Raw genomic sequence first — 24,312 nt, forward strand, 5'->3', positions numbered from 1 at the left:
ACAGACAGCTTATGAGGATGCAAAGACTTCATTGAAACACACAGAGTATAAGAGTCAGCTCTCATAAAAGCACGCTGGACCAACTCCACCTTCATAAGAGCAGTCCGACGTACATCGTCTGTCGCTTAGCAACAGAGACTTGGTTGGTAGACTGTAGGTGTGTGCATGAAAAGTGTGTAGAGGAGAAAGAGTAAAGGAGGATGGACTGAATGAAAGAGTCAGGAAGAAGCAAACATTAAGAGCTTGTTTACAGCTCAAAAATTCATGATTATGAAATGCTGTTAATGTTAATGATGCTGAACACTTACGTAATTAACACCTGTTTAACAGCAAACAAATAAGGCACATTATCAAAGCTATAGCAAATGTAACAGGAGAGAGCATGGGCTACATTCTGTCCGTGGATGTAGGAAAGACAATTCTGTTCTTCTAAGGGATTTGACACAAGTATATGTGAGATATACATAACGGGAGTAAACAAGTAATAACAATAATACACCCCTGGTGTAATTACATTTTATCATACATAATCAGTACTCCCATAAAATTCAAATGCAAGTTCAAATCGTCTTCACAGACAAACTGACCTATTTAATTAATCAGTCCGTCTTACAAAGAACACCACGCAACCATTTACTCTGACCTTCATTTTTAATGAAGTAACTTCACCCTGAGGACCTCCACTGAACTGTGTCTCATCTTAGAACAGACATCTGGCAAGCTTAATGAGTAATTTTCAATACAAATTACACAGGGGGAAAAAAAAATTCTTAAAGATAATGCTTCAAACAGAAAACAGGCACAAGTTCCCCACCAATTGGAGTGCAAGGAGGAGTCCATCCTGCTGTACAGTGTCAATCTGGACTAGATGGGAGGCTACATAAAAGGTTTACATTTCCAGGTGACAGGATACCAGAATACTGTCACTGTATTTTTAGAAGCAGTTATGAAGAAGTGCAGAAGGGTCCTGACCACACAGCTTCATGCTACAGTTTAGAAGGGAATGCTTTACTGCCCCACCAAATGCCCTGTAAAGACAAGGACACCTTAGAAAAATGTCAATGATAACCTTAGATTAGAGTTCGATATACAGGCATTAAAAATGAAAAAAAGAGAAAAAAAACACATTTGGCAGATTAACCTGTGGAATTTAAAACATTAATATTGCCACTGACTAGCCAACAATCTAGAAAACAAATAATGAAAATACATGATGTAATAATAAGGTGTATCACACGTCATAATGCACGTCACTCCAAATGATGAATTATTGCTGGTGTTCAGGTTAACATGGTTCATGACAGTAAATTTAAACAGAACAATGTTAAGTCCGTAAAGAACACTATATTGTGTGGCAATAAAAACAGCAGGCAGAAGAGTAACTGGACACCACAGTGTGGTCACAGGTTGAATGGTTGCTGAATGCTTTAATGTTAAGAAACAGAGATTACAAGTGACAACATTTTGTCCTACTATCCCCATCTCACACCCTTCAAATCTCTCTCACTCTGTAACAGCACAACAGCACAAAGCTGGAAGCTCATATTTCACATTACTCAAGTAAAGGAAAATATGTCCACTGGCTGCTTAGTTGCAGGATAAGAACTGCATCCTGTTTACTAGTGCACTATTTTAAGAATCCATCATTTTGTTGCACTAATGAAATTCTATATACTATACCACAATAGGAACTGTCTAAACAATACACTCTAATAGATACAGTTACGACCCTCGTGGTAGCCATAAAACCGTCGATAATGATGAGTTATGCAGTAAGTGTTGTTCTGACCGTTATTATTTTGTGTCAAACAAAGCATAAAATAAAAAATATATAATAAAAAAAAAACAAATAGAATAATAAAACAAAACTAGGAAAATTCAATGGTCTAAAGAATAAGCTGAGACAAAGAAATATCTATTTAAAACATAGTATGGAACCTTGAAAAAACAAAGCTATGGTGTGTGTGTGTGTGTGTGTTTGTGTGTGTGTGTGTGTGTGTGTGTGTGTGTGTGTGTGTGTGTGTGTGTGTGTGTGTGTGTGTGTGTGTGTGTGTGTGTGTGTGCTACCCTGCAATAAACCAGTGTCCCATCTACAGTCCATAGTTCAAGGGGTAGACTCCAGATCCACTATGAGACTACCTGTGATAAAGTAGTTAATGTAGGTGAATGCAATTGAAACCATTTTGTAATAAGACTGTAAAGTAACAGAATACGTGAAACAGTGTCTGAATATTTTCTGAATATACTTTTTTGAATTTTTCACTTTATATGTCACAGGATAAAAAAAACTATAATTTTTTTTATCCTGGAAAATTCTGTCATTTACCTAGCTTTCCAATGTAGTGGATAGTCAGTAGATTAGCTTAGGAAACACAGCAAGTGTCATATAGCAGTATGCGGCCACCAGCAGTGTCTCGGAGATCTCAACTCCTCCTACTGCTGCCAATCAGCTAGAGTGAAAGCACTGCTCACATACAGTAAATCAGCTAAAGCAAAGGGTAGTATTAAGTCAAGCACCACAGACAGGGTGATGTAATCATAATGTCATCTGGAAAGGTATATTTTGGCCTGTAAATACAGAAAAAATATGGAATGCCATTTTAGGCCAACAATATTTACACAAATGAGATAATACTGCCCCACAGCTCTAGACAAACTATTAAAAGTCTGTTTCCTTCTTCAGTACACAATTTCTATCCCTGGTTTGTTTTGGATTTAAATGTAAGCACTTGTGTTTATAAGCTCTGGTCAAAACATTCCTTGTGAACTAAATGCCATGTCTTGACTATTATGTGAACGGACATCTTGGAAAATGAGCTTAAGTAGGCTAAGACTACATTCAATCAAAGCATCTAAACGTTATGAGCAACAGAAACCAGTGGGAACTAGATGTGGACGTGTCCACTGACACAACAAAGCTGAGAAAAGTTTACTTCATGCAAATATTCAGTGACATGTGCAGAGACTACCAATGCGTATAAAAATAATAGAGCACATGTGATCCAAGGCAAAGAGCACACACTGCTTATCCTCTATCTCCTTTTATATGGGGAATATATTAACTGGTGAATTTTCTATAAACAAACACTCTCCCTCCAGAATGCAAGAAAAGTGATTAGTTACACTAACGCTAGTTGCACTAATAGGTATAGCAACCAATAGTAGGAATGACAATTGGTGGCTTCTTAGTAACTGATGCCTTGCAGTTTTAAATCACTGTATGTGTGAATGTAGAGTAAGTCAAGTCAAAACACAAACATATTTCCCTGCATGAATATTAATTTTGGATTTACATCACTAACGCTAAATAAAGCCCAAGGTTTTTAGGTCATTACATTTAAAAGGTGGCTAAGATGCAATACTTCCAAATAGCTGTCAATGCTAGAAAATATCCTTATGGGAAAGGTCAACTCACAGAAAGTCTGTGTACCTGTACCTGAAACCTAAATGTCGACTGAAATGCAAAGAATGTCATGACATTCAGTGTTTCAAAAGATCAAGCCAGCCATTATAATTCAAAACACATTTGAGAAAAATAAATCATTTTGGGTTTTGTTTTTTTCAGAATCTTATTTCTACTCACATCAATTAAAATGTTGTTTTTTTTGTCATCTGCTTATGGCCAGTGTGATAATAATTGGTCTCCCTCCCATTGCATACTGCAGTTCTTTCACAACCTCCCTTCCCCATATTAGCTGCGGTCCTGATAAGCCATGCAGTTAGTTCAATCACAGTGTTGACTGAGTCGTTAATAAACCATTACTGCATAATGTGATATGGAGGAAAGGCATCGATCTTAGCAAGACCCAAAATCCACAAAGAATTAAAAAAGCATGTCCCTCTGTCACTAAGACACAGTGTTATGCTCATAGACCAAGCCTTGCTTTATCACCATGCACAAAAAATAAATTGAAATACACAGCTCATTAGTGGTTGTTTACTCTAGCTTTGGAATAACTACTAGACATCATTTCTTATTTTCCATAAGACATTGTTGATCTTATGTTTCTTCTGGAAATAGGGGAGGAGACATTAGGCATCACAAGCAATTTGTGTACCTGATGTACACAAACACATACACTGGAGTCTGAGTCCCCACTAACGCTGCCCCGGGCTCCTGTTCACACTGCCTTATGAGCCACACTCAGCAGTTTCCTTAGCAAAAAGGACAAAAAGAGCCTGTGGCATGTAATTCACAAACTACAAAATACAAAATCTCAGAAATGTCAAAACCATGTAATGTTCACTGTTTTTGGTTCCACATAAAATTTTCATTATGGAAGAACAGAAAAAAGAAAAAAGCACAGAAATCTATACATTGTACATTAACCCAGATTCTAGGCATACAGAATCTTAGGCATGAGAAATAATTTAATCATAAAGAATCTTTGCAAAATGGTTTTAATGTCAGCTTAATAACAGTCTTAAACAAAAGTCACCACATATGTACCATCATAGCATTTAATGTAAAACGCACTGCAAAAGAGATCATGCTAATGTCGCAATCAGTCAGATCTACAGTAACTAACCCTCCCTTTTAGCACCATCTGTGTTGTGCATGAAACTTCCAGAAGTTTCTAAAGGCTGTTCACATTTCATGTGAACATTAACTGAAGCTTATGACCTGTATTTGCATGATGTACAGTACTGCTCTGCTCCAACCTGGCTGAAGGGATAATTAAAAGAAAAAGAATAAAGTGGTCAGTGAGTTTTTATACTTCTACATGAAATGCTGCAAACTCAGACTTCAGATATGACAAAGTAAACACAACAAGGTCTTTGTGTTACCAAATTAATAATTAATAAGACTTCATTTCTGCCCATTAACAACAACATGTTTCTTTTTCTGCAAGCTCTTTAAACAAAAACTAACCCACATTCTCTCGCAGTCTCCATGGCTTTCCATATAATAACATTAGTTATATTAGCAACCCGTAGCAACTAGCAGCTGTGACAAAAGCTTTAATATGCTCCTTCATACATATCAGATTGGCTGCATGGGAGCATTTGATACACTTAAAGATGTGAGAGCTAAAATTAAAGTTGATTGCGAGATCTTCAGTCGCTGCCAATTAAGCACAGAAAATATCAACTTGCTCTAGACACGTCTGCAACACAACATTGCTCAAGCAAAACAGAGGGACAATTTAATCATGATGGAAGAAGATTATATCCATTTGTTTCCTTTTTTGCTTTAAGTTCTTGGAAACTGATGTGTAAAGACTTTTTACAATGCAGAATTTTGTATGTTGTGATCTACTGGACACAGATAGAAAATTCAGTTAAAATGTAAATCCCACTGTCTTAACCCACTATTACCACTCCCTATATAACTCAGTATATAACTCTCCATGTATCCCTGCATCTCATCTGTGTGCAAGACCAGTGAAATTAAATGTAAAATGCCAGAAATATTCTGTAATGTGAAAAAGGTCAAATTGTTTTAAATATTTATAAAAGATATATATCCTGAAGCTAAACTGAATTAATCATTCACAGGGAATCAGTAAAACTCTGCAGTGGTACTCATGTCACCAATTACATCACTTTTTTTCCTGATGATTTAAACAGCATAGCAAGAAACATACAACATGTAGTTAAGCACAAAGCATGATAAATTTTGCAAGATAGTCAATATCTTTGTTTACAAATCAACACAACAAATGAATAATTACACACCTGGGACTCTGCTATTAGGTGTTTATATTACTTGCTTTATATTATATTGCACTTGACAGCAATGTGTCACAACTAAGAGTTCCAACAAGGACCTAAAATTATGAGTTAATAAATGAAGCATTTATAGTTAAAATTTTTGAGGAGGTTTTAAATGAATAGCAGAAGAGGAATTATACTGTTGGGGGAAAAACCCAAACAGATTTAATAGACCCTAGAACATCATGTGCAGATGGACATGTAGGAAATGAGATAGCTGATATAAAAAGGCACACTGCGCCACAGAGACACCCAATTTCCCAGCATTTCACCGGCTGATGAGTGTGTTTGTTGTCTGCTTCTGCAAAATGTAAATTTGCACTCTCTGAGGTAATTGGAATGACAAAAGACAGATGCAATCTGTCTCAAAGCACAAACATCTCATCAGAGACAGAGCAGTGACAAGCCAAGCACAACTCTTAACATCAATTGCCGTGACCAACGCAGCTTGAAACACCTTTTTTTAGAATGTCAATCAATTCAAAATTTTCAACTTTTTTTTAAAAAAAAATGCAAAACACTTTTGTAATACCATGCATGTATGCAGTTACAGCTAAAGCATGTCATTAGTGTCATTAGTGTATTAGTGCATAAGTAGTGAACATCTAATCACATGTTGTCATCACTGCTCTTGAGTTCATATCTAGTACATACACCTTCACAGCTCCTTACAGTCTTTTCAGGTCTGACTGAATGTTCTATCTGTCAGTAAGCCTTCATCCTATCCACCACTAAACAGTGTCAGGTACATTTATACTCAGCACCAAACTGGTTAAAACATCAAACTCCTGGAGCTACAGGTACTTGTGGAATAAAGCAGATGACTAGCGATCCTAACTATACATAAGCCGATAATATACACGCCAATAAAGAAATTGTTACTTTGACCTGTACAAATATAACTGGATTGCCTGACACTGTTCTCTGTTTTTTCTGATATTGCATAGGTGCCCCATCTGCTTAATGCTTACAACACTGTATGCAGGATAGTTTGTTAAAGCACAGTAATAGTGTAACCACTCATCGTGCATAACGTTGTTGGTTTCTGGGAGATGAAGCATGGCTATTCATGTAGTAACCCACATTAACTCTCTACATTATATTTTAAATAACTGAAATGGAAAATAATAGACAGTTGAAGGGAGTAGGCTTGATGGAAAGTGAACACAACTGGATTCTACAATGGCAGAGTAATTAAAGAGCACGTAACCTTTTCTTAGCTAGTCCCCAGAGTCAGCTTAACAACTACTTGCGGGCTATGTTCGGTTATATCGTAAAAAAAAAAAGTACATGCTTTTGTTGTTACACAAAAGAAACTCCCAGCCTAAGGCAACTCTGACCCTGACCCTCTTTGTGGAGTTGAAAGGCAAGAGCCACTGTCTCACACATATGACATGTATTCCCAGAGGCTAAAACCCCATACATCTTAACCTATTAAACTCAAAAGGCTCATCTGTGGGTCTAGACCTATTTCATAGTTTAATAGTTTCACTATTATTCATAGTTTTATTTGAATAATATGTTAGAAGACCAATGAGTGTGTTACAAGTCTGTGTTAAAGGGTTAAAGAGGAAAAGAAACAACAAACACGGTTACTACTCAGGAAGGGATATGCTACTGCCAGGACGAGAGAAGGAAAATTTAAAATGGAGGCGGAAGGGGAGGTGGAGGGAGAGCAAGCTGAGCTTTTGAGCATGTGCCAGCACTTTGAGCAGTTGTGTTCATTTGAGAAAAGCAGAGCAGCTGTGTAGCATTGGCTCCCAAATTCAACTCCACTAAGTGTGGACTGCTAACTAAGGGTCTTCACAAGTCAATATTAGCATATCAAAGCAGTGCTTCAAATAAATACTATACAATACAAAATGCATTATATCAGCAGGCTTTAATGTCAGTCTTTTATCATGCTGCATATTGCAGTGCAGCTTTTAACAAAGAGCAGGTAATTTGATGGTATGTCCCCATAAGTCATCATCTGAGTGGTCTGATTTTGCTTTCATGATAAACGGGCTTATTATGATCATTTACTCTATTGCATGCCAGTCATATAAAGAACCCAAGCTTTATTATAAGAGAAGTTTTGAAATTCATGTTCAACCAGAACTCCAGTGTATTTAATAATTTACTATTATTAGTCAGTGCTGCTCAAAACTTTTCAAATAATTTCAGAACTGTTCAGTATGCAGGACTGAACTCTATCCTTGACACCAGAGATTCATGTGTATGTCCTCTTTTTCACAGCACTTCTCTTCATATGCTCTTGAAAATATGAGAGCTGAGACTTTCCTTATTCATTCAGTGCATAGAATTCAAAGCAACTCAAAATAATGAAGCAGGTCAGAGATATACAATTTTTATCTGAATTATTACAAATTGCATTAGGTGATGTATTGTAGAGCAATGTTGTTGTTGCGTTTCTCTCATTTTTCCATTGTTATCCAAATGACCCAGCTGCAGGAAAAAGGGGAGTTGCTTAAAACGTCATACTTCCTTGCAGAAAATGAGCAAGACAATTAAAGATTTTTCAGTCTTAATAATGAAAAGGAGGAGACAGTAAAAATACAAAAATTCACAAAATAAATCACAGGAAAAAAGTCACAAGAAATGGAAAAAAATGTGATTACAATGAACTGAACTCAAACAAATAAAAGATAAAAATGAAAGACATTTCATTTTTTTGGATTGTGTACATAGAGATCTTAATCTCAGTTTCAAGGAAAACATGGCAAGTTTTATATAAACTTTTGCCAAAAGCAAAGAAATTAAAATACACAGGTCAAACATAAACTTCTTGTAAACATAAAAAAAATGAAGACAAATGTGTCAAAAGTTATTGTCCCCACTGAGAAAGGAAATATGAATGCTATGATTCATGCTTTTTATGAGGTATTTTTTTATTTACATTTTGTTATTTATTATAGATTAGAATATTTATATTTGTACATAACGTTGTTCATCTGTGAAGAAAGAATTTCTCCTTATTATAATAACAAATAACCTTGCATTAAATTTTCACTGTCATCATCTTTTCACTGCAACATTGTGTTACAAATCAACCGTGTCCAATCAGCCAGTCTGTTCGGTAAGAACACTTTCCATTTTGAGTTGCTGATGTGATTCTGAATTTGTTGTTGTGGCTTTCATTTTGATGCTGTGTTGTCTGACTTGCCATTTTTAGCTGGTTAACGTATTTCAAATATATTTATGGGCGTCCTTAACAGACTATGTCCTACACAAACACAACACTCAAAAAGGCTTAAATTTCACAACTAAAGATTCAATATCCAATTCACGTTTGTTTAAAAAAATCTGTAATTTCATTATCTATTTCTCACTTAGGTATTTTGTAAAGTAGAAGTGTTTTAAAGATTTAAACCCTGTCTCCAGGAAACGTTATGCAGCTGAGAAACACTGCGGGTCAAGAGAGAGCGGCAATGACGGAGCTCTCCATGGTGCTGAAAGCCCGAATTTCAACAGAATCACTGAGGCTGGAAAAGAGTTATGCATTATGCACACTCTTAGAACTGTGAGACTTAACACTCTCACTCAAGCACAGCAATTGCTTTTTGTGCTTTAGATGTGGGGAAGCAACTGAATGCTAACAAGCCCAATGCTGCATCACAACTCAAATCCATCGGCGAGCAGAGGATTGTAAAAGGCTGTGTCAGATGTGACTGTCAGGTGTGTACAGATGCAAAATTGAGTCCCTTTTGAATTTTTAAGCTCAGAACCATGAAAATTCTAAATAAACGCATCAGGTATCTGAATGCTGAGCACAAAATATGCCTGTGAAAATGCACACTTGCATGCATGTGTGTCGTATATGATAAAGCAAGCTATTTAACAAAGCTTATTATTCAGGCGTTTGCATTATTAAATGTCACTGATGTCAGATCACAGCTCAGATTGTTGAAGATGTAATTTGAGAAATGCATGTAAGAGAGATGTTTACAACAAGTAATTACTTTTACTGAGACACTTGATGAAAGGCTTCTCCATGCATCATGTATTCTAACCTGTTATGTAACTTTAGCTGCAGAGCATTGCATAATAAGGGAAGGAACTAAAAAGAGCCTTATAGGAAATAAAAAGAGAAAAAGGTCACACTCTGACACATGACACAACTAGATCACCTGACCCATGGAAATCATCCCTAAGACACTTCAAGCAAAATAATAAAATACAAATGAAAAAAGGTAATCTTTTTTAATATATAACACATAGAAACCTCGTTTAGAGAAAGAATACCTGTGAATATTTAATGAGGTCTTACTGAATATTTGGTAAATAAATGCATAGACAGCCAGACAATTTACTCATTAAACTGATTTCATTATCCTGGGTGAGGCTGTTTCTGGAAATTCTCATACTGAAAATACTTAAGAATTTAGACCTTATTAAAAAAGAAGTTAACTAATCAATGAATTGATGAAGCAATAAATTGGCCATGCTGCTACAGTAACGGATCTGAAATCTAAAAGCTAGTTAAGCGTAAAGCAGCAATGACTAAAATAGCTTTTAGGCTATTTAAATAGAAACGACATATATTGACAAACTCGTAACTCCACACTCTGACTCTAAACATAGAGTATAGTCCTTCCCCAGGGGTCACTAGTGAAACCCAATAGCACTAAGACTACTGACTGATTAATACCTTGAATGCCAACATCCATCAGCAAACAATATGGCAGTGTATTATCATCTATTTTTAATGAGGTTTTCTCAGTGAAACTGATCTCCACTGTACAGCTTTCATTGACGATGTCTACACAGCCTCTCATTTGAATGAAACACGACAGCTAACTATATAAAAGCCTATCACACCTTTACAGTGCAGTCCTCCTTTATATGCTCATAAGCAACAATGTATCTGCTGTTGTTTTGGAATAAATAAAATTAGACTTTTATTTAACCAACCAATAGGTACTGTATGCAGACAGAAAGCAGAATGTTGTTTAATCTAAAAGACTGAAGGCTAAAACATAATCAAAACTCCAGCAAACAAAGACTTAAACTCTAAAGACCCATGGAAACCATTCCATCCCATCACACTGATGTACTTTAGCGTGTGCTAGGAGCCAAACAGGTTATTAACATTTCCTGCCATCAGCGCTACAACCTGTTATTTGCGTCTCAGCACACAAGGGAAAAAATGGAAGCACATGAGTGAGCAGTTCCAGCATAAGCAGCCCACACGACTGAAGGTCAGTGAAACGTCCTCTAGCCGGTGCTTCTTCTGTCTTCAGCTTCATGCAACATGCATGCTGCTTTGAACACCAATTAGGATGTTAAGTTCACTTTCATGTATGCAAATCAGTAGTAAGCATGCTGATCAGTCAAAGCTGACTAGCACAATAATAGCTCAAAGATCTTCTACAGAACAGCATCTCCAGCTTCAACTCCCAAATAGTTGCATATTAGAGGTTTTTCAGATGTACTGTAGATGATGAACACTCTTTTATTTTTCTACACCCTGTTATGGGAGAGAAGGTATACTAAGTTAAGCTTAAAGAAAAAAAAAACAAAGAAAAAAATGAGAAGAGGTAAACAACAAGAGAGGTAACAAAAACCAAGAGAGTTGAAAGGTACATAAATATTAAAGAGATAATGAACACAAAAGCCTAAAGATGTTTGCCTCTGTATTTAGGTCTCATTTTAAAAAGATCATTGAGTCACCTACTAAATAATTGACCATGTCATCTACTGACTGGAGGAGCACCCAAATCCTATTGCCTACTGGAACAGCCATGCAAAAGGGTTAATTGGAAAATTTTAATAGACAACCGATATTCTATGAAACATGAGCTACAGTTAATATTAGCCAGGGGTCAAAGGAGACACTAGTGCCAGTGGCTAGCCCTTACAAAATGCACCAATCACCACAGCAACTGAGGCAGCTGCCTCTCCACGGCCCATGCTCCAGACTAAAAGATGGACATTGCCTAGCTTTCTGGCTAACTGCAGTTGTAGCTCAGCTCATACAGCCTAACAGTGAGAGAAGCTAATTGTTTTCCCATGCCAGTGAGCATAGTACTGAATCAGGGGGTTTAGCTCAGGAAGGCTTTCCCTGCATTGAGAAATACCTCCCTTGAGTTCTTTCTCAGTCACCCATCACTTCCTTTTTGATTCTCACCGCTAAATATTCTGGTGTTCTAGGGTCCTAATTATAGTGTCATGTCAAATAAAACAGCAGGACAGAAGGATGGGAAAATTATTTTTTTCTTTTACTGTTGGCTGAGCTTTTATTACTATGTCAGTTTTAAAATATGTTGGCGATGATGCATTACTTCAATAAAATTATATTTGGTCCTCATCTGAAAACATGAATATGTCTATAGTTTGAATCCTGGCCAATAGGAACAAGATTTAAAATGGGTTTTATCTTTATAATATAGACTAAAGGATCCAGATTGTCCAAACCAGTCAGTGGCTCCTGTTGCCAGTGGACACTGGTCAAGCTTTGCCCTGCATTCAGTGCATGCTCATACCTGCCAGAAATGCATGACCAAAATGCAAAAGCTCAGTTGCTGGTGCAGCAGCCCACAGCCAACCCACAGGCTTCTCCATGAATGTCACCAACAAATGAGCTCTGGCCACTGCATTATACAGTAGCAATTACCCATTATGGGTCTCTGCCGTTCACTGTAGACTGCACTAAACTGAACAGACAATTAAAATGCATCTACACAAGGACTATAGAATAAGAAGGTCTATGCTCTATCACAGTTCTGCATAGCTAATCTAATAGTAAAATATCAAGTGTATTAATAAATCATTTTTAATTGAGGGACAACTCAAAAAAGCAAGAAAACCTTACACCTGAATTACAACAAAATACAAGTTTTGATTTGGTGTGTATGTTTAAAAATATGAGTTTCATTGTTGTGCGACACACCATGTAGTATTGATGTTCTAGTGAATAGCACCATCTTCTGCACTACACACATTGGCTGAGACTGTTTGCCAAGGGTTCTTGTAGTGTAGTGTTTTTTGTTGTTTTTTTAAATAGTGTTATGCTGCAAGTTTAATGAAAAAGAGCCCTCTAGTTCCTGTAAGATTTAGTAGAGGACTAAGAACATAAGATCCATGAGTTTTATTGGGTTACTATCAAAAAGTGTCTGATGATACACAACCTTCAAAATGATTCTGTGTCTCCTCTGTTTGGGGCTGACTATATATTCTAGATCTTCAAAAGTTGGAGGAAAAACTCAGCTTGTAGTCTCATATTGAAATGATGTAGAAAACATCATGCTACTTTAGAAACTTAGTCAGAATATGATTATTACATAGACATATTTTACTCGTAGTCTGTATTTATGTACATAACTAGCTAGCTCATTTACTATTTTGTTAGCTACCACTTCTTAGCCTACTCAGTTTCCATTCAAAGCAACCAAATCAATGGAATGAGAAAGCACATTGGAGCTTTTAAATGCTCGCTTGATTAGCACAAATTTATGACTTATGATCAAATGTATTTGCCCATCCTTGGTTATTAAATTTGTGCAGTTATATTTTAAAAAGTTACAATGCAAACAGCTGCACTTAGAGCAGACAATATGCTAAACTATAAGGCCAGCCCCGCAGTTTTTTTATGCATCCTATCTGCTTTCGTGTTTCCTAATACACATGACCAAAGATGTCAGCAACATATTAAGCCCTCCACGGAGGTCAGGTGTGTTGTGGGAGCTAGAGGAACTTGATACTGTGCCAAGCAATGGGTTTCCAGAACAAAAGTTGAGAAACCCTGTTATAAGTAGTCAGACCACATGAGCTCTGTGTGGGACACACTGGGGAGGTGTAAAAGAGGGACAGCTGATCTTTGAATGTGTGCTGTTCGCCTGTCGGCTCAGCAGCAGCCGTTGCGTTGCCAAGCATGAAAGGGTACACACATATACACAAGACCGTCAGAACATGTATCTGCAATCCTGTCTGCATTAAAGGAAAACAAACATCATCCCTCGGACACAGAAACATCTCTCTGTGCTTATTATAGATGCTGTAGGAAAAAAGCATTTGGTTGTATCAGCTCTGAGTGGATTGGAAACATTAGAAAGTATTCACCATAAAACCTACACAATATATAATTCAAACTTTGTGGAATCCACCCAAGCTTAACAAATTAGAATTAACAAAAAAAAACAAACAAACGTGTATTTCCAGTGGGATTTTTTTTAACAACCTACAAATAATGACTGCTGGCAAAATAACCTGTCATTTTCTATTATAATTCTTAAAAGGTGCTTACAATTGGTCTCCTGGAAAATATGAGTTCATGCACAGATGTTTACAGTTTCTCCTTATTCCAGTGCTAAAAAGAATCAGTTCTGTTTTACTCACATTTTCTTCCTGAGAAAAAAAAGCAAATAGCCTAAAGTAAAGCAGTGTTAACTATAAATTGACTTATAACAAGGCTAACTAGTACGTAAACACCAGTTAGACAAGCCCTTGTGAGTGCTGCTCCATGGCTCTAACCAGGAACCTATTAACATGTTTTATTAACAAGACCAATAACTTTAATAACTTCAATGCTGGTTTATGCTTCACCATTATTAGGTGATGAAAGATACAACATAGTTGGTGCTATATAACAAGCGGCAAAGTTATGACTCTGACTCTCTTCTTGTGTTCACAGCCTACTAATGTTACTAGCACCATACCAAGAAGGCCTGGTCTCCATAGTCGTCCTCTCAATGTTCCTAAAAAGCACTGAGCGTAAACCTAGACCAAAAGTCTCCCTGGCAATATCTTTAAGGAAACTGGGTATGGTGAGACATTGTCAATAGCACAGTCATGAATTACCATCGGATACACATTTACCAAGCATTAGCACAACCAAATTACAAAGGGGATGAGATGTGTTGAAAATGAAATGAAGAGTTTTAATTCCAGTGCTCCCAGTTGCTGAAGATCCAGACATAGGCCTGATTGTGTTTCAACAACTTCCCTCTGAAGAGGCAGAGCACCATGTCAGTGTCGGATGGGCTGCTTGCTCTGTCGGAACGCTTCTTCATGTAGGTAATTAAAAGGTAATGAAGACTGGAGACTTTGCAGACGTCATTAACCCTTTTCATTTAAATAAGTAACAAGCTTGGCACACTCATACCCAGAGAATTATTTAAATAAATGAAATGTAACACCATGACATCATCACACCTTTCTCAAATTGTTAACAAATACTTTTTATACACACATACAATGTCAGACATTTGTAAACAAATAAACTGCATGTAAAAATATTAATATGTAAACCTTATGCCTACATGGAAAAATCTATTCAATCCTTCTACAATCCAGTCACTTGTAAAGCAAATGGTATGTTGTTATGGTTCATTTCAAGCATCTATGATATTATGAAATAACTTACACTTTCTTCTAATTCATCCCTGTGATTTATCTTGGTCAGGATTCACAGTAAATCCAGAATCTATGTGCAAGGTGGTAATAGGATGTAAGTCAATAGCACACACACTTGCACACTCATTCACACCCATTGCAAATCCATCCATTTTCTGTACCACTTATTCTGCACAGGGTTGCAAGAAGCCTGGAGCCTTCCTAACAAACTTAGGGCACAACACTGCACACTCACACACTATGGACAATTTAGGACTACTCTATGGACACTATGGACTACAAAACAAGTCTTTGGACTGGAGTTGGAAACCAGTGTACCTAGCAAAAACCCCAATGCATAAGGAGAACATAGAAACACAGAGGCGGGACTCCAACCCTGAAGGTGTGCGCCTAATGTGCTAACTACTAAGTCAGCATATGTTTTTGAGATGAGAGAGGAAACCAGGAAAATCTGAAAAATCCCATATTGAGTGATAACGTGAATCTTTGCATATAAATGAATAAAAAAATATGAAAACTATGCCATCTTAAAGAGGACTAGACATTGTACAATGAATTCATGACCATTTTTTACATAGCCAACAACTTACAGACCTGATGAAGTGAACAGCTGCTTAAATCCCTGTAAGTATGTACGTTACTTTATGGTGTGCCTGTTTAGAGCGCCCAGCTGCAGTGAGTTTATATCAGTATACAGGATTACTGGGTATGTTAGACCAGCACTGACTTTCCCTGATGCTCACTCCACATAACTTTACCAAACAGCTTTTTAATAAACCCTTTTAGATTTTGGATACAAAAAGTGCACTAGCTTCCTTTAGTGTTCCAAATTTCACTATATAGGTCAAAAGAGTGCTCATGAGCCCTTACCTGTCACAAAGCCCATACTGACATGGACTCAACAGTGTTCTCTAAACCAAAAACCTTGAGTTTAGGAGCTAGGACCAATTACACAATGCGACAAGGCTGCTGAAAGCACATTAAAGTTCAAAATAGTTAAAAAAAAAATGGTCCACTAAATTCATTAACAAATGAACTTAACAGAATTTACTTATTAAACTTTATACCATTGATTAGTTCATTTTAACTACTAATTGTGCCATTGTTATTCATATGTTTTAGTGTGATCTATTGCATTTTCTCTTTTGGTAAAACAACTGACAACTGACATTTTGACAACATCTTTACCAAAACAGAAAATATTTCCTGATCATTGTAAATACACCCACACAAGCATTGAGTAAATAAACGGCAATGCATGATTGTGAATCTACACTGGTATTTCTGAATGGCATCATGCTTACAACAGCAAAAGGTAAAATTTAAGCATGTAAATCTTTTGACAACATCCCTTAATGACTCACATAGTGTCACTGTCACAGGAAAAGTACAACGTTTAAGACACCATTTGGAACAAAGTGAGAATGCCTACATTTTATTAGTTGGCCAGCAACATTGACTGACAGACAAATATAGACCCTTCCTTGTGTTTGGATTGGAGGTCCAAATCATTGTTTTTTCCTGATGTTTGCAGAGCACATGGCACTACAGACACTGATATTTCCTTTTAGCGGTTTTCCTCTGACATGTGGTTGAATATAATGAAAACCAAACCAAATATTACTAATTAAAAGTATTCACACCAGTTGTCTGTATGAAGCATTTTTACATTGTGAACCAAATGTCTTGCATGCAACTGTGTTTATAGAAAGCTTAATAAGCAACATTTATGACATGATGTGTACATCCATTTTGAAACTAATGCAAAATACAGAGCATATGATACACTAATGTTATAAAAATTTCTGACATTTCTAAATCATTTAGTGAAGTGAAACACCAGGCCTACAACAGGCTTTAATCAGCAGTGGTGAAAACGTCCAGCGTTGACAAATGTGTTTGCAAAGGCCTGTCATTTTCCCCTCTCCCAATATGGCAACTCTCAATATGTCCTATACATATGTGTGTGTGTGTGTGTGTGTGTGTGTGTGTGTGTGTGTGTGTGTGTGTGTGTGTGTGTGTGTGTGTGTGCTTTTAAGCACTGTTTCGATTGGATTATGTGTTTTCTCCATTTCCCGTGTATAAATGTACATAGATCTACAGCAGGGTGCACAGGACTGACGGGGTTACCTTGTTTTTGACGTTACAATGGCAGCAGACAGTCCACAGGTACTTGAGGGTCCTCCACAGGAGGATGATAAAGAGACCCCCGAAGAACGTCACCATGGACGAGGCGAGGAAAGCCCACCACATGCGCTGGCCATTGTTATCGCACGGCACGTCTGCGGAGAACGGGATGATCACATCCATCCTGGATATAGAGACAGAAGAGTCCGAGTTTTTATTGTAGTTGTTATTATTAGTCATTCTAGAGATGCCGTCGCCGCCGCGGGAAAGGTTGCGATCTGCCCCAGCTAGCATTTGGAGAGCTCCTGCTCCTGCCAGCGCCCCCAGCCACAGCCATCAGCCATATTGCTTTAAAAAGCCCAGTCTGCGCAACAGTGCTGTTCCCTATAGCACAAGCTCCTCGCTGTCAATGATAGTTTCTTAACCCAAAATGTCGCTTCGCGTGAAATCGGCAGAGAAACAGGAGGTCCTTCTGCGCGACACATTTAAATCCGCAATAACGACGACTTTTCACTGGGTTTTTCTAAATATTCGAAATAATCGGAAAATCTGAGCCATGTAGGCATTTTATATGAGTTGTCTTGCTATCCTTGTTAGAACTGAAGCTGTGTCAGAGAAATAAAATAAACGCAGCTCTTCAATCAGCTCGAGCGCCTCCAAGATCACGGTCTTCCATCCAGGGACCGCGGCGACAAAGCGATATTTCTCTCATAGACGCCGACTTAATAATGAACGTCCGTCAAAAAAAATATATTTCTTGGCGTATTAAATGTTTACGACTATAATAGGAAACAGCGTTGTAGCATCGTTACGTTTATTGGATGGTTCTGTTAGTCGGAGCTGACAGAGGAAACGGTGCTGTCAGTCGCTCCGCTTCGCTCACTGAGCGCGCGCGCAAACACACACAACACGCACGCACGCACGCACATACACACTCGCACATACACACACGCACGCACGCACACACACAGACACACACACTCGCACATACACACACACGCACGCACACACACAAACACACACACACACACACACTCGCACAGACACACTCGCATATACACACAAACACACACAAACACACGCGCACGCACTGCTAGGCAGATTTACAGGTAGGAGGGCGGAGCTAAAGCACAATAATAAAGATGGTGCTGTTGAACAGTTAGGCGGGTAAGCTGTGTGTTTGGGTCTCGGCTGAATCATTTCTGCAGTGTGTACAGCGACATGACGCACAAGTCGTTGGTGCAAACGGAGATTTGGCTAAAAAGCTCGTTTCTGACAACAAGGTGTAACATATACACCGGGTTTCTGTCGCATCCTGGTGGTAAGAAGCTTATTTCAGCCTCACGACCTTCTCTATAAACACTGAGTTACTGTGGAGTGATTAGAAACCTGTTGGACTGAGACACATACAGCAACATGTCCGCTTCTGCTTCAGATAACGGAAAGAGACAGTTTCATACAGGTTGTGCACATTGGGTTAAGCAAGATTATTATTTACCGACCAAACATAATGTATTCTGACTGATAAAATGCTCATCTTTAGGTTTAAATAGATAAAGAATGATTAAATGAGGTTTGCACGAAGGCAGCAGTGATCCACACAGTGCACTTCATGAGCGACCGAGATCATAACATTCTAGTTTAATTTAGTAGCTTTATGGTTACCGTGTTGTCTGGAAGATATGATATTATTCTGCTGAAATCCAAAGGAGTTCAAACATTACATAGACCCTGCACTTTGCCAATAAACATAAATGTGTTTATAATCAAATGCTGATCATCTGCCAGTAGGACAGACTGCATCACTAAACTCTACAACAGACTGACAATAAAGATAATGTGTGTGCAAGTGTATAACTATAGTGAGATATTTGGACAGTGTAATATAAATTGTGACAGAAATACTATAGCACATGTCGTCATATTGGAGCTGGTTGGAAATTGAGATGATTGTTCAACAGTTGGCAAATCAATGGAACATCAGCATAACCATAATATGGCCAAAAGTATATGGACACCCAAGCCTTATGATCTTAGATATCCCATTCCATAAATAAGGGCATTAATGTGGAGTTGCCCCTCAGCTGTAGCTATATTAGAGTCCACTCTTCCTGGAAGGCTTTCTACACGATATTGGAGTGTGCCCGATTTCAGATTAAGTGTCCATTTAGTCCTCAGTTGTATGCTCATATATGAAAATGGCCTGCCTTGCAAATACTGTAGCATTCCAATTTATTCCTAAGCCGTGGGTTCGAGTTCATGGCTCTGTGCAGGTTAGTTCCTCCACACACCAAATTCATGATGTCATGTATTAATGGACCTTGTTTTGTGTACAAGGGCACAGTCATGGTACCATAAAAGACCTTCACAAGAACTGATGCCATAATATTGAAAATAGACAATTGCCTAAAATGTCAGTATGCTCCATTAATATTAGCCTTTACTGGAACTAAGTAGACTAGAAGAAACCCTGAAAAACATTATCCCTCCTTTAAGATTACTTTTGACTCAGTGGGTAGGATTCCCAAGACATCCTTGAAATCCAGATTTGTCCATCACTTGACTTAACATTTGGCATTGCACAACTGAGTTTTTAGACTGATAGCACTCACAGTTCCTGACCTAGTAAACTCCAATGAGGATGTATTTATTGACGGAGACTTTAAAGTGTGGCAGGTGGAAACGCAATTAATTGTCCAGACAAACTGTTTTTGTGCCTATGTTGCTTCCTGGGGATGTTTGGAATTCTGTAGTGAGTGATGCAATAGGAAAGGATAATTTTATGTTCTTCAGCACTCTGCAGCACTGCTCTGTGAGTGATGTTGTTTCTATATCTTTTTCACTGAAGCAGATCTAGCAGTGCACTTTCCCATTCTACTGTCATTGTGTGTCAATGTTGTATGCATGTCTAAATGCTGGATTTTATGTACCTGTTCGCAGTGGGTATGGATAAACACTCAGTAATTAGGAGGCATGCCCAAATAACTTTAGTGTTACGGAGTGTGTGTGTGTGTGTGTGTATGTATATATAAGTAATTCATTAATTAGTGGAACTTTATGGGGAGCAGAACACTCCAGAATTGATCACCTTGGGGCACATCCTGTCCAACTGTCATGATTAAAGGCTAAGGGGAAGATTTTAAGAATACAGATTTTGCAAAGTTGGAAAAAATCACAGAGTGAAACCATGTGAAGGACACAGAGAAGCAGAGCTCTCTTGATGTTTTAGCTGAAGATGAAAGGCCCTTTTAACTAGAAAGATCATTATCAAACAGCCTTGCATCTACTTAAACTTAGATAAGCTGGTGGCAGCTGTCAAAACAGATAACCCATCAGGAGGGCAAAGGGACTTGTAGAGTGCCAAAGTAGCACATATCGGCCATTTATATGCATTGGGAGTTAGAGGCCAAATTGAAAATTTTAAGTAAACAAGAAGCTGGGGGGGGGAGAGAGAGAGAGAGAGAGAGAGAGAGAGAGAGAGAGAGAGAGAGAGAGAGAGAGAGAGAGAGAGAGAGAGAGAGAGAGAGAGAGAGAGAGAGAGAGAGAGTGGGAGAGAGAGAGAGAGAGGGGCTTAGTGGTTAGCACGTTTGCCTCACACCTCCAGTTTCGGGGTTCGATTCCCGCCTCGTGTGTGTGGAGTTTGCATGTTCTCCCTGTGCCTCAGGGGTTTCCTCCGGGTACTCCGGTTTCCTCCCCTGGTCCAAAGACATGCATAGTAGGTTGATTGGCATCTCTGGAATATTGTCCTGAGTGAGTGAGTGTGTGTGCGCGCCCTGCAGTGGGTTGGCACTCCATCCAGGGTGTATCCTGCCTTGATGCCCGATGACGCCTGAGATAGGCACAGGCTCCCCTTGACCCGAGAAGTTTGGATAAGTGGTAGAAAATGAATGAAAGAAGCTTAGGGAAGGTTCCTTCAACTCTTCAAATGTGCTTTGGCTGATCAGTACAGGAATAATCAACAGCAGTCTCACTACATCATACACTGACAGAGCAAACATGCTTTGTTGGTATACTGTACATCATGTATAGGTAAATTGTGTAAACAATCCAGTCATCTGTTCAAAAAGAAATGAAGACAAGATTTGATTTTTATGAAGAATAAATTGTGTTAATGGCACAGCCAATAAAATGTACAGCCTTTTAACCATCTGAAAAACATCAAAGTTATACTATGAATGACCATTTCAAATGTTGATTCACTATTCTAGTGTTGAGAAGTCCCGTTGCTTTTTGTATGTCCTGAAATATTTGAATTCCATTTTACATAGGACTTACTAAAGCAAACCACAGTAGCCCTTCTGTTGTTCTCAGAATGATCACTAATAAGACGAGTCAAAAGAAAATATTTGTTTTATTATCAAGCTGACCCAATTCATGAAATACTTAATAATTAGGTGATGAACTTGACCTAGTGTTGAAAGTGTTGAAAACATGGGCAGAGTAGTGTTCCTCTGGACTAGAGTTGGAAAAATCCTGTATAAATTTACAAAGAACAAAACATTAAAAAGTAATTTAAGTGGTATTTTAGATTCCAAATAAATCACTGCTTAGGTGGCAGTATAGCTTAGTTTAACCAATGTAATTAAAGTTCTATAAAAAGACAATTAAGGTTCAAAATATCAGTATGTCTTCTAAACATCCTAATAAACGTTTTAAACCTCACTTCCAAGATTTAATACCACATTTAATACCACAGTTTACCTGTTACTGTCTTACTGTTAGCTCCATCAGCATAATAACGAAGCTAGCAATTAACTCACTCGAAGCTCAATTACATCCCCCATCAATCTACTGGACATCAACACTGGTTAGTTCACAGTTGGTTAGAATGAAAACACCTTCCAAACAACACCTGGATTTGTTTGATAATATAAGTATGATACAGAAAATGACTTTTATTCTCATGTTAAGTTGTTTAACATTTTCATACAAATCACATTCTTTGTAATATTGAAAATCCAGATCAATAACAGTACCTGTCATCTAGTTATACTTCTTTAAATTGTATTGGCTGAATCCCTCTCATTTAAAACCATATGCTACTTATTTAGAAAAAAAAACAAAAACAAAAAAAAAAAACATTAAGATGTGAATAGTACTTGAAACAAAAAGTATAATTCCAACCCAAGACAAGGCTGGGACTGATTTTCTTTTGAGACAACTGTGCAATAAGAAATCCCTTTTTTTAATTAAGAGTGTAAATGATGCAATGGTTCTTTTCTAATATAAGAATAGATGCAAATAATGAAATGTATGGAACATGAGTGATACACAAATCAATATTAAATCACAAAAGTATTAAGTATAGTACCTATTTGTAACCTCTACTGGAATCCTAAAAACAGCTATTGTTTAGGGTCCATAATATTGCAAGTGCAAAACAAAAATAAAAAAAATGGACACATTGAATTTTGGCACATTAACTGCTGGGATTACTAGTCTGAATAAAAGTAATGCAACTGCGCCTGGTGAATTTACATAATAATTACAAAAAAAAAAAAAAAAAAAAGAGAAGAAACCTTAAATATACATGAAAAAAATACTAACATTAACCAGATTTAGCATAGGAGACCCAATTATATTTACCCTGCATCTCTTCCTTCCATGGTGTTTCTCAGTGGGTACATATAAAAGTGACAAACAAACAAAAACATCGAGAAGAAACATACAAAAGGAACATGCTCTTATCTGCTAAGACCCGACTCGACAACTGCTCCCTAGGCCAACAGCCTAGTCAAAATACATTTAATATATTTATGTTTTTATTTATATGTTTATATATATATATATATATATTATATATATATATATATATATATATATATATATATATATATATATATATATATATATATATATATATATAAGTTCTATATAGAAGTTTGCATACATACAGGTTAAGTGAGTGCCTCTACATCAGAACTGTGAACTGTATTAGTGTTAGATTTCATATTCTCTTTTCAACAAAATTTTCCTCTAGGAAAATGTTACCACAGTGGTCTGTCTAGCCCTGGAGTGCAATCTGAGGAGTTTCAAACACCAGACTTTTCAATATGCCATTGTCATACGCTCAGGAGTTCTCCAAAGGCACTTCCATTTGGCCCGTACAATGCTTAGTTGTTGTTCACTTCAACCCAAAAACCATTACATTTACATAAACGAGCTTACCAAAGCTTAATCTTTATCTACAATGAAATTTCAGTCCCCTTAATGATAAAGAAACACCTACACACATGCGTGTCATTTTGGTATAACAGGCTTGGGATAGTCAGCTTAATTTGGGTTTGGAGTAGAGAGAGAGCTGACTTGGGACTTCATTAATATAAAAGCGAGAGGACACATTCAAGCAGACATTAAATAACAATTCACGGACTGACTCATCTGTAAACAAGTGTTTTAGATGCAGCATTACTAATTGTTGGATGTCCATCAGGAAGACCAAAGGAAAACATTGAAAACTTCAGTGCTATAATCCTGCATTTGCGAGCACGCACGCACACATATACACACACACACACACACACACACACACACACACACACACACACACTCAACTGCTCTCACACACAAATAAAAGGCTCCATTACAGTTACACATAAAATGTTACAATTAAACATGAATGAATAATAAAAGAAAAAAATGCAATGCTCGCTGTAGTGTACCTTTGTGTAGTGCGAGTGTAAAAGCATAGTGTTTGTAAGCTCAGGTGTATGTGAGGCTGTAAGTGGAGAGGACTGGCTCAGCCACCTAAGGCGAGCCCAGTGGAGTCCACAGGACTTTACTCTGCTCCTGATCCACTATAGTCACGATTTGAGTGCAAATGTAGGGCAACATGCCTCCTTGGACAATACCTGCAAAAGAAACCATCATCAGTTCAAAGGTTGACAAACCTTGACTAGCACGATCCTTGAAACAAATAAGCAAAAAAATATGAGAAAATAAAAAGAGCTAGATCCATATCCAAACCTGTGAAGAATTTGCTGTACTCTTGCTCAATCTTCTGTGCAACCTCAAACTGCTCCTTGGAATGTTTTTGAGAAACTTTGTCCCGCAGATACACTGGATCTTTCAGTTCTCTATACAAGGCACATGAAAAGAGCACATCTTGTACTGACA

General features: G+C 37.5%; 2 protein-coding genes across 29 annotated transcripts in view; both read right to left on the reverse strand.

Moving 5' to 3' along the window:
* The window catches only part of kcnma1a (potassium large conductance calcium-activated channel, subfamily M, alpha member 1a), a 130,497-nt gene extending 112,317 nt beyond the window's left edge, over positions 1 to 18,180 (reverse strand). For 9 of the 24 annotated variants that reach the window (XM_027141986.2, XM_047812582.1, XM_027141994.2 and 6 more), the window contains exon 1: positions 17,200 to 18,176. In XM_027141986.2, the coding sequence (XP_026997787.1) occupies positions 17,200 to 17,490 (291 nt within the window). In that variant the 5' untranslated portion in view covers positions 17,491 to 18,176. Of the gene's footprint in view, positions 1 to 17,199 lie in introns of all 24 variants that reach the window. The other 15 variants (XM_047812578.1, XM_047812580.1, XM_027141992.2 and 12 more) reach the window with 5 other exon arrangements.
* Positions 18,181 to 22,053: 3,873 nt separating this feature from the next.
* Positions 22,054 to 24,312, reverse strand: part of dlg5a (discs, large homolog 5a (Drosophila)) — a 37,052-nt gene continuing 34,793 nt past the window's right edge. For all 5 annotated transcript variants that reach the window (XM_047812307.1, XM_047812306.1, XM_047812305.1 and 2 more), the window contains 2 exons: positions 24,163 to 24,272; positions 22,054 to 24,047 (listed from right to left, as the gene is read on the reverse strand). In XM_047812307.1, the coding sequence (XP_047668263.1) occupies positions 23,944 to 24,047; positions 24,163 to 24,272 (214 nt within the window). In that variant the 3' untranslated portion in view covers positions 22,054 to 23,943. The remainder of the gene's footprint in view (positions 24,048 to 24,162; positions 24,273 to 24,312) is intronic.

The sequence above is a fragment of the Tachysurus fulvidraco genome, chromosome 4, assembly GCF_022655615.1.
Source record: "Tachysurus fulvidraco isolate hzauxx_2018 chromosome 4, HZAU_PFXX_2.0, whole genome shotgun sequence".
Classification (NCBI taxonomy): domain Eukaryota; kingdom Metazoa; phylum Chordata; class Actinopteri; order Siluriformes; family Bagridae; genus Tachysurus; species Tachysurus fulvidraco.